General features: G+C 36.6%; 1 protein-coding gene and 1 pseudogene across 1 annotated transcript in view; one reads left to right on the forward strand and one right to left on the reverse strand.

Moving 5' to 3' along the window:
* The window catches only part of LOC114640364 (succinate--hydroxymethylglutarate CoA-transferase-like), a 54,193-nt gene that overhangs the window by 26,075 nt on the left and 15,994 nt on the right, over positions 1–12,124 (forward strand). The window contains exons 4-5 of the mRNA XM_028789295.1: positions 884–969; positions 1,540–1,590. Of these exons, the coding sequence (XP_028645128.1) occupies positions 884–969; positions 1,540–1,590 (137 nt within the window). The remainder of the gene's footprint in view (positions 1–883; positions 970–1,539; positions 1,591–12,124) is intronic.
* On the reverse strand, positions 10,948–11,456 carry LOC114640331 (annotated as a pseudogene).

Below are 12,124 nucleotides of genomic sequence, written 5' to 3' on the forward strand. Positions count from 1 at the left end.
GAGTTAGAGTTAGAGTTAGAGTTAGAGTTAGAGTTAGAGTTAGAGTTGAGTTAGAAGCACATACTGGTCTTGAACTTCTCTTAATGTTACAACATCCTCAGTGTTGAGATTACATGACGCAATGTAAAACATTACTTTTATTGCATCATCTGTTCCTAGATAGAACGTCCATTCAAATTCTCTTGACATCATAGTTGAGAACCGAGTTAACATTTCTATTTGTATTGTCTGTGGATTCTCTGTCTCTACATAGTAGGTACTGAGAATAAGAGCAGACTGCAATACCCAACAGAATTTTATATGGGTTCTGGGAATTTCAACTATGGTAAAAACAATAACAAAAACAAAAACAAGCACATTACTTACTGATGAGCCATTTCCCCAGCAACTGTCTTGGCTTTTCAGATTTTTATCACAGAAATATTTTATAGATTATTAGTTATTATTGTATGCTCAACCCTTTATGCAAATTTATATATACTCACAGTATTATTCTGATTTAAATAATATGTAACACATCTTTTGTTTATTCCATAGTTTTATTTCACATTCAGTGTCAAGAAATTATAAAGAAACTGACCAACGTGCTTGCCAAAAACTGACCCCACCCCGTCAAGTTTGCTGGTTATCAACTTTAAAGAGTGCTAGCAAAATATGTCCTTTTGGAATTTGACCTTCAATACTGCAAGTTAGTGAAAGCAAATATGGAATGATTTGACAGTTGGTATTAAAAAGTAGAGATCTGGTAAGTTTTATTGAGCTACAGAAAGCACCAAGGGGATAAGGATCTGCTAGGATGAGCTGACCGTCTCCAGGTACCTGGGAGTGTGCACAGAAGTGAGTCTGTTGGTTTGCAATTAATAGCTCATATTATCATTTACAGGAGCTGGTGATGACACACGATCTTGGGGACCTCCTTTTGTGAACACAGAAAGTACATATTTTCTTAGTGTTAATCGAAATAAAAAAGTAAGACTATTTCCTGTTTTTGCTTTATTTGTTTAATTGACCTCCTTTTGTGAACACAGAAAGTACATATTTTCTTAGTGTTAATCGAAATAAAAAATTAAGACTATTTCCTGTTTTTGCTTTTTTTTTTGTTTAATTCTATGGCAGTTACAAAACTTTTGCTATCATGGCTTGCTTTTTGATATGTAACTAATATTTCAAGTTTCATGATCATATCCAAGCATTAAAATTTTTATTACTTTTCCTCCTATACTAAATAATTTAAGAAATGACGAGAATAAGGGGAATATTCTGTGAAAAACAAATAATTTGGTTCTTTACATTTATTTTCCTATGTTGGTATTACATAGCATTACTACTGAAAAGTATGTACTATGTATGGTTCTTGGTATCAGATAAACATTTTGATTGTAACTAAAGTCAATAAAGATTACCTAAGTATTTATTCATAGAGGAGCTAAGCTTCCTTGACAATGAGAATTTGTATGATATGGATGGCTCTGTTGTTGAACTGACAGTAATGATGAAAATATTTATGAAAGCATTCTAATGTTGACATTTTGATTTTAGAGTATAGCTGTTAATATCAAGGATCCAAGAGGAGTAAGAATCATCAAAGAGGTACAGTATGTGAGAAGGGACCCTAGTGCTTAGGTTCTTATGAAGGACTTGGTTACCTGGGAAAGGGTCTAAAAACATTGCTTTGTTGCAATCTGTAAGTGGTGGCTATAAATCCTATTTAGTAATTTGAGTTGTCTTTGTTTTGGGTGGCTTGTTTCTCACTCATGTTTTGGATTAAAAATCCAATTAAAATATAATTATGTCTCCATCCCCTTCTTTCAACCTTTCACATGTCTCCTCCCTACTTTGTCTGAAATTCATGGTCTCTCTCTCTCTTTTTTTAAAGTCACTACTGATATGCACATACATATGTCAGTAAATATAAAAGACAACCCACTGGATCCTGAAAGTGTGGCTTGTGTGTGTATTTGAGTTGACATTGTTTCAGTAAGCATAGTGTTTTCAATAGTTTCTTATATGTTGCATGTAATTAAAATTGTAGGGCTATGGATTGAGTTCTTTTGACATCAGATTCTAGTCTTCAGTACTATACTTATAGTTTTGCCTCAAACTTCCAGATTTTTGTGTAAATGAAGTATTAGAATCTTAATTTATGGGCCAGTGAAATGGCTCAAGCAGTAAAGGTGCTTGCTGCCAAGATATGAGTTCAGTCTTAAGACTCACATTATGGAAAGCAAGAACTAATTCCCATAAATTGTACTCTGACTTCCACATGCGTGTGTGGCATGAGATTGACCACACACATACAAGTAAGTAAATAGACAAACAAACCAATAAATAGTTTTTGTTTTGAGTTTAGGAGACAGGGTTTTTCTGTGTAGCCCTGCCTGTCCTGGAACTCATTCTGCAGACCTGACAGGCCTCAAACTCAGTGATACCCTGCTTCTGCCCCCTGAGTGCTGGCATTAAAGCTGTGCACCATTTGTAAATAAATAAATAAATAAATAAAATTTTGTTTGTTTGTATTTAAATAAAAAACCATTTTTATTGCCTTGGAAATTGATTGAGTGAACTCGAATATAAATGATACCCATAAGATCACATAGCTCATGCTAGATTTGGACTAAAGCTAACACATTTGTAGTAAACTGCAACTTAATTTATTGAGTAAACTATTTGTGGGCTATATTCCTGTAGCCACCCAGTGGCCATGGACAAACTGGGTTCACCTGAAAGGAGGGCTGGAAATGTAAAGGAGATGGAAGGGCAAGAGAAGCATGGAGCCAAGACAAAGTTCTCTAATCAAGGCTCAAAGTTTAATATTCAGCACTTTGTATATATATAGGGGAAGCCCAGGGAACCCATCTTTTGTTTCTGCTGGATTATGTTGCAAGGCAAGCTCATCGAGCAGTTTATTCTTCTAAGTTTCTGTACGAAGTTGTACGTGCAGCCAGGGCAGAAGACTCCACCGGGGTCATTAAGGTTCATATGGAAAAACAAGGTCTTTTGGGCCTGCTCAAGGCTGGGGGAGGGCACAATTCCCCATTTTTAGTTTTTAAAAGATGAACAGTACCAGTAGCTTGATGGGGGCACAAGATTTACTTTTTTCTGTATCTTGTCTAGGGTATAGAGTGGGTAGGTGACCATGTCTGGCTTCAGTTGGTGACTGTATTGCTCCTTGTTACCCATAAAGGAGAACAAACACAGCATTGATGTATGCCTCTGCCTTAGGTTGATAGAAGCTCAAGAACACTCTTACCCTTCTCTGACGACCAGCCTTCTATAGCACACTCTTTCCCATACAGACCAAAGCAACATATGAATTCAGACCAAAGGACATATGCACTCAATGCATTTCTTCATAGTGATGAATAATTGCCATGGTGAATAGCTGAGCTTGCTGAAAACGATCCGGTATGAAGGCAACCAATCTGTTTAAGATACAAGGTCCAAAAGTTAAAGGCAACAAGATTATAATTCATGGTCCAAGCAGTGTAGAAATTAAAATTGTAAGTGGGAATGTCCCAGGTATCTAGTCCTGCTGCTAATGGGCAATGATCAAACACAAAGTCTGGCCACCAGGTAGGTATATGGGGTTTGGCTTTGAGTATTGATAGAAAACACTTGCTCTCCAGTAAGAGTAGAGATTACATTCCAGGTTAACTCAGCTGGCTGCTAGGGAATTTGAGCCGTCTTCATCATTAGTATCATAATCATTAGGCTTAGGATCTGTGTCCACTTGACAGACCAATCTTTCAGGCAGCGATCAAGCTCCATTTTCTTTTTGTGAAAAAACACAGAGCCTCATCTCCAAATCAAAATAGTGTTGTGACCATTTCATGTATTAGTTAGGGGGTCTCTCCATTTAACCCTGGCAAATGAGCTGGAAGTGACTGGATGCCGGTGGCAATCTGCTGCAGACTGACCTTTAGCATCAATTTGCAAAAAATAGGACAAAAGCAAGGTGTGCTTTCAATGAACTTGAAGGATATAACTCCACCGTTTTTGTTTTTTTTTTTTAAGCCAGTTTTTCAGAGTTCCTTGCAAAACCAGGGCAGAAGTGCCAGAAGATGCTTCTCCCACACTCAGAGAGTTATAAAGATGTTATTTTAAAGTTCCACAATACTTGTTTCACAACACCTTGTCCTTGAGCATTACAAGTAATATGGGTAATATTAAATTGTCAACGGAAAGTCTCAAATGCATGCCTGCAATAGCCAGTTTCATTATCTGTCTTAATCTGATATGGAACATCAAGAATAGAAAAATAATGTAGGCAATGACTGATTACATTTTTAGTTGCTTCTCCTGTTAAAGCAGTTGCAACTAGAAAGCCTGAAAAGGTGTCAAGTCACATGTACATAGTTTAATTTTCCAAAATCAGAAATGAGTAACATTCATTTGCCATAATTGATTAGGTATGAGTCCTCAAGGATTAACAACATTATGAAGAAATTGAAGACATGAGAACAAGTTTTTATAATTGACATGCAAATTTCTAGAAATACCAAATTGCTGTCTCAAGCTATTACTATTTTGATGATAAAAGAATGAAACTGTATGGCCAATTGTTACTGTAAGGCCTATAATATGCCTGGTATACAAATCTGCTGTGACATTGCCCTGGGGTCCAGACAATTCAGTATGAGCTCTTAAATGTCCTATAAAGTTAGGAACAGTCCCTGTTTCTTAAATTAAGCTGTATTTGTATAAATAACTGTAAAATTTGAGGATTAGCAGAATCTAAAAAAGAAATATTTCAAGCAATTGTAAACCATGAGCTATATATTGGCTATCAGTATACAAATTAAAAGCTTGATTTTTCAACATTTCAAAAACAGTGGCTACAGCACATAATTCATTATTTGTGCTGAAGTAGGGGGAAACTCAAAGAGAATGAACATGTGATCCAATCACATATACTGCCTTCCCATTAGATGAGCCATCTATAAATACAGTAAACACATTTTCTATGGCTTGCATGCATAAATTTATAGGAAATACAAAAGCGTGCATAGAGGAACATTCTAACAACTTGTCTTTTGGATAATGATTATCAAAATTGCTTAAAAGTTTGCCATGCAATAGTCCAAATATCAGTATTCTGTAATAACCAATTTAGCTGCTGTTTGAAATAAGGAATAAACATTTCATCCAAAATACTTTCACGATTCTATCCTACAATTCTGTATTACCACAGCAACAGGGTGTTAAAATTTACTTGCAGATGAAGACAGATGAATCCACATTAATGGTCACTTTTGCCAAAGGACTGCTGTGAAACAGCCAATAATAGATCAGTCTGTATAATGTATCTGTTGTTAGCTAAGAGCTTCCTCTAGTTTCTGCAAAGCTATTTGTCTCTCATCAGTTAATTGTCTAGGGGAATTAAGATGTGCATCCCCCTTGAGAATATCAAATAGAGTTTTAAGTTCTCCTGTTAAGCTTAAGATGAAGTCTTAGCCAATTAATATTTCCTAACGACTTTTAAAAATCATTAAAAGTAAATGATCCTTTTGTTTAACATATACACCTGCAAGCCAGAAGAGGGCACTAGATCCCATTACAGATGGTTGTGAGCCACCATACTGGTTGCTGGGGATTGAAGTGCTCTTAACCACTGTGCCGTCTCTCCAGACCCAACTATCTTCTCTTATTGGAATTTTCTGTGCCACAATCTGCTTAGGATAAAACTGAGGTCCCAAATATTGAAAAAGATATTGCCTTTGATTCTTTTCTAGAGCACAAGCACTCCCCAAATTTTTAAAGCTTGTTGTATGAGAGCAAAGGCTTGCAATAAAACTCCTACAGAGGGATCAGCTAATAAAATACCCATATAATGAATAATATTCTCTGAAGGATTCAAAGTCCTAGCCTCTCATATTGAAACAGCAATAATTTTTTTAAATAATGAAGGGCTATTAGCCATTCCCTGTGGCAAAAGTTTCCAATGATATCACTTCATGGATTATTCAAAATTACAAGCAGACAGACTAAATGCAATCTTCCCACAGTCACCAGGATGCAAAGGAACAGTGTAAAAACAATCTTCCAAATTCAAAATAATTCTATATGCATGTCCTGGAATGGCAGCTGGAGTAGGCAAGTCATGCTGTAATGCCCTACAAGTTTCTAGTTTCATTAACCTTTTATAAATCTTAAGTTTGAATTTTGTTTTGGATTAATGGAATAACCAGTCACTTGGAGGTGAATGAGTGTACATCAGCTCCAGTGTCTATTACTCCTTCAAACATTTTTACTTGGATTAGTAATTTAAGGTTAGGTCTCTTACTAGTAACCAAAGCCACCTTGTCCTTTCTCACTCTTAATGAATTTAGAAGGTAGAAGGTGCAAGGGAACTAAAACAAGTTGATCAGTTGTTTTGTTAGCAGGTACATTTATAATGCCATGATGGAAAGCAGCCATAATTCTAATTTATCCTGCATAATCATTATCTGTAACTCCTAGCCCATAAGCTGCCTGTTGTGAATGCCTTGGGGTCTGAGGCTGACCCCTCCTCCCAAACGAATAAACAAGGCAATAAACAAAATCCAGAAAAAAACCTTTCTAGGGGCTTCTAGGGGCTAGTCAGGATGACCAAGACAAAAGGAATGCCACACAAGCTTCTGCTGAGCCCACTCTGAGGTTTGTATTAACTCAAATGTAAATGTTTTTAATCTGGGCCTAAGAGAGTCTGGTAGTGCCTTTGTTCCTGGGACAATCATTTCTAAAATGACCCAAACCTCCACATTTAAAACACCCTTTATTCCCTCATCTGTGTGAAAGCATTGCTTTGTCCCTTGTAAGGCAGCAGCCATGGCCAGACCCTAATTGTATGAGGGTCCAATTTCAGCACAAAGACAAATGTATCCAGGTAAGTCTGTCTGCTTCTTATGGCTGGACTGTGTGCCAGGCCTCGTTAGCATTCTCATAAACCAACTGTATAACAAAAGGAACTCCTGCATGGGGGTCTCCAAAAATTCTACCAGCTGCTTTTAGCAGCCTATCCACAAATCCCTGAAATGTTTCATTAGGGTCTTGTTTGATCTCAGATAAAACTCCCACTGAGGTCTCCTTTAGTTGTAATTGAGTCTAAGAACAGTGGGCAGCCATTGCAATCTGTGCATACACTCCAGCAGGTAGCCCAATCTGAATAGCATTACCTTCATATTGACCCTCTCCTAGAAGCATGTTACTATCCCAATCTGCATTACCTGCCTGAGTATTCATCATGGCAGTTCTCTTACTTGCTTCATGCCATTCATAATTCCAAAGTAAGTAATTTCTTCCTGACAAAGTAGCCTAACATAGTTTTTCAATCTTGGGGGGTTAAATTTCTACCACTGTATCCAATAAAACTTGTATAAAAGTGGTAGTAGGCCTGTACTGAGCTACAGCTGTTTTTAACTCTTTTATTACACTTGCAATCATCTCTACCTGCTCGATCCTTTTCTCAACTACAAACATGGGTGAATCAAAAATTCCAAGCCCGTGATTGAATTGCAAACTGCAGCCAATAGAACACTGGTAGTTTAACTATATTTTTAAGTTTTTCTTGCAACACCAGAGCAACCGCAACTTAGGAGAGCAAAGCTCAGTTTTAAACAATCCATTCTCTGTAACATAATAGCAAGAGCATTACTGCCACGCTACAAAGTTGGGGCCAATCCCTGCACATGGATGCACAACTGTGCAGCCTCCAATACCCTACCAAAGAGACATTGTCCTAAATCCTATCTTTTATAAGTCTAGTTTCTAGGATCTCCAGAGACCTGTTTTCCTGGGTTGGCTCGTGCCATGTATTGTTATCTGAATGACTCCAACCCTGAGTTACCAGTTTTAAGCCAACTTTCTATTACCAATGTTACAAATTTTAATCATACTCAATAACTTATAAGCCAATAATCTATAGCCAAGATATGTAGAACATATTTATACTTTTAAGACCAGTCAGAAACAAAAATGAAGTAAATACACATCTCATATATTTAAACCAAACACAATTTTCTTACTTTTTCTAGCTGTAATTTCAAGAGAAAAGCACCTTATCACTTGCTAAACCCAATAATCACAATTACAGATATTTTTTTTCTAAGTTGTTCTCAGTAGAGTAGGATCATAACTGTAACATCTTCCCATGGTGCTTAGAATCCGGCTCATTTGGATTAACTCTTTGCTTATAAGGGCTCTTGCTGTATAGCACCCATTAATTATTATCTGTTATTTCCTGATGCAAATGTGGTTGGCTGCATCAGTGAGATAATCATATTTGTCATTATTAAGCTTTTCAACTCATTTTAATGGATTTGTATCCATTTGGTTAGGGAACCAAGTTTCAAGTTTTAATTTTTAAAAAACCATCATTTAGTCAAATTATTCTTTTTTTTAAAAAAAAAAGAATCAACTTCAGCTATATTGTTATAAAATTTTAAGAGCCTGTTCTGTGCTATGTGAGAACTTACAGCTATATAAGCCTTGGTCCTAGAACACTCCTGGCAAACTTGGAGTTCTTAATTTTGATTATGGCTAGCCATGGTCAAAAGGGACTAAGATTTCTCTGAATTTTCTTCTCTTCTGGGCAGCAAGATACTTTGATAGTTAAAACCATTACCAGTACCAATTAACCTCGTGTTATAACTGAATGAAAATAACTAGACTGAGCTAGCTGAGGGTCAGTCTTTTCCAAGACGATTGAACCCCTCTGCTCCTTTGGAAAATGAAGGCTTAGCATCTTGGTGAGCTCCTCTATTGCTTCTCCTACAACCAACATCAATCAATATCTGATAGCTGTTTGGAATCAGTACTTGCTTAAATTTGTAATAATCAATTGCCATTCTCCTTGATATATCAATCTTCTGCACAGGTCTAATAACAGAGGTAGAGGGATATGTAGTAGGAACTACTATCCTTGCATCTTTTAAGACCTTGATGGTGGAGTAATCATTTTCAAGGATGTGAAATGTTTTGGGTTCACTATTTTTTCTGAGGCAGGTGAATGGCCTTCATTCTGTCTCTCATTCCACAGATCAGGGAATGAATGTGAAGATTCAACAGACTTCTATCTATCCCAGTCATATAGTCTGTGAATGGGGGCGTACACTCAGAGGGAGTACAGGAACACTGGACCTGCTGTGATTCAGACTTTAGTTATAACCTCATTGATCATCTGATCTTCATAAAGTCCCCACTTTAACTGGAGGGCTACAACAGTGTTGGGAGTCTCCAAGGACTAACTAAGAGCTAGTGTCTAGTAGGACCTGTTTGGCCTGATTGTTTAATTTTCTCCAGTGTATGGTTACTCTAGCAGAAGGCCATACATTGCTATGGGGGAAGAATGAGAGAATCATTAGTAATTTTTTTTTTGAAATTGTAAGCCAGATCTTTCATCAAGTAGAGGCAGTCTCTATTTGAATTTTATCTCTGAACTGATTCAAGGCTGGAAGTTGTTTGAAGGGCCATGGTCTTTGTTTCTGTGATCCTGGGTAGTGTTGGTTCTTTTGCTCAGGACTTTTTCTGCTTTTCAAGTTGAACAAGGATGTAGGATTCTTTTTGACTTCACTTCTAGGAACACCATGAGTATTAATAATTAATTAGCTAGTGCCGAAGATCTATACAAGTGAGGCCATTATGAACATGACTTTGCTTGTAATGCTCACTACATTAAAAATGTTTACCTTTCCTTTGTTGACTCAGGGCTGTCATTTGCCCTTTGCTATTTGAGGGTATAGTTAGTTACATTTCATCTAAGTTATCTGGTTGAGCAATGGAGGATTCCACTGTAAGGTTGGGCATCCAGAGATGAGCACTCATAAAGTACTTCACGTTTGCTGGTGTTCCTCTTACAAATTGCTACTTATGGTATTAGGGAGGCATATCTCCTAGACCCTCTAGAGCTACAAGCTTCTGTTCTAAGACTTGGATAGGTTGTATTTTCATCTTCCTTCTTGATTTCTTGTGTTGTTTACATTAGTTTGTATATGCACTAGAGTTTATTTGCTGTTCATCTGTAGCAGCAGCTCTCAACTTGTGGGTCATGGCCTCTTTGAGGGTCACATATCAGATATCCTGCATAGTAGATACTTACATTATGATTTTAGTAGTATCAAAATTACAGTTATGAAGTAGAAATGAAATACTTTTTTTTTAATCTACTCACTTTCAATATCAAGGTTTATTTTTTCCAGGATGAAGTAACAATTTAAATAATTACCAGAATTATGTATAAATGAACATTCATTCAGACAAAACATCACTGTTCACAAGTAGCTAAGAAATATTTTGCAATTTATATAATAAATATATCTGTGTTTAGGTTAACAGGCACCATCTTGATTACAGAAAAGTTTTTTTAAACCAATAAATAAACATTCAAGAAAGCAAGGTGTTTATATCTGAAATATGATACAGCCTTAAATGCTTTTCTTCATGTAGCACCCAAATTTCCAAACTGTCTAGAAAGTTTCTGAAAATATAACTCCTACCTTAAATCATTAAAATAGCGCCCAAAAAAGGTCAATTGAAGACAGAATTTATAATCTATATTCGTAATTCTCCACTCAATAAAATATCAATTACCAATTTATTAAAAGTCAATGGATTGTATACATGCAGTCTGTTAATGGTGAGAGCCTGAAGTACACACATTTAAAAGTCACTCTCCTGACAGGACTGAAGACGCTGCGTCTCTGGTGCGAACCTGAAAACTACCAAGCCTGTCAGCTGCTCTGCCTTGTGTATTTCCACCGCCACTCTATCCCTTCCATCTGTAAATACCATCCAGTTTCCAGGGCCTTTTTGGTAGTTTTGTTTGTTTGTTTGTTTTTGTAAATACGTTTAGTAATATCCCAACACAAAACACTGATAATTATCCTTGGTAAACAAGGAAATCCAGCCCACAGCTTTGCTCCTAAGTGTGGCAACAGACGAGAAAACAGAGAAAGCAATCAGTGGTTTGCTGATGTAATCCTGAAGAAAGAGGCAACAGATTTTGAAGACAAATATCAGAGAATAAGTCTTTGATTGATAATTTTTCTATTTATTTCTGCCAAGGCAACTGAAAACACGAAAGCCTTTTCATCAGAGAGGTTAGCATAGATGTCAATTTCCTTTTCCTGTTTTTCTCTCTCTTCCTCATGTGTTTTGGCAGATGTACTTTTAGGTCTTCCTCTTCCTCATCTGATATGATCAGAATGGCTGTTACTTCGAGATCTCTTTCTGTTTTCTAAATCTTTATTTCCTGTAGAATTTATCTTCTCTCGCCTGACTCTCTCTGTTCGCCTCCTCTTGGCCTCGTGCTTGTTTTCTGTAGATGGTGGTGATTTCTCTGAATGTTTTGCATTTAGTAATTTTCTGCTAATAAATATGTAACCACAGGGATATGATTTACACGCAACAGGAATCTGTTGGTCGCACTCGGGGCACGATTTGGTGGCCATCTTCACTTTCTTGGCTCCAGTTACAGACATGCTCCCCTCCTGAGCAGCCGTGGAAGCAGCGCCGTAGCTCTGCTGCTCCACACAGCGCGTCCTCACTCCAGCCACGACCCGGCCCTGAAATACTTTTATGGTTGGGGGGTCACCATAACATGAGGAACTTCATTAAAGAGTTACTGCATTAGGTAGGTTGAGAACTTTTCGTCTTTAGTCTTATTTCATTATATTAGATAGACTACAAATAGTTATTTTACAATATTTGTCAAGATTTTCTTTGTGTCTTTACATATGTTCTATTTTAGAGAAAATTCCATTGGCTGCTGAGAAAAACAAAATGTGTATTCTGCAATGTTTGGACTGAATATGCCACTTGGTGCATGGCAAATTAGTCAGGGTTCTCTAGAGGAACAGAACTCAGAATGAATCTATCATCTATCTGTCTGTATGTCTATCTAGATATCTATCTATCCAGATATCATTTATCTGTCTATTATGTATCTATATTTATTTCTCATATCATATATCTATCTTATACCATATCTATGTATATTTATCTTATATCATATATCTATATCTGTCAACTCTGTCTTATATCTATCATGTGTCATGTATTGATATTTATCTATCTTGTATCATTTCATATCTATCTATTCTTATCTATCTATCTATCTATCTATCTATCTATCTATCTATCTATCTAT

Source organism: Grammomys surdaster, unplaced genomic scaffold (assembly GCF_004785775.1).
Source record: "Grammomys surdaster isolate TR1022 unplaced genomic scaffold, NIH_TR_1.0 125807, whole genome shotgun sequence".
NCBI classification, from domain to species: domain Eukaryota; kingdom Metazoa; phylum Chordata; class Mammalia; order Rodentia; family Muridae; genus Grammomys; species Grammomys surdaster.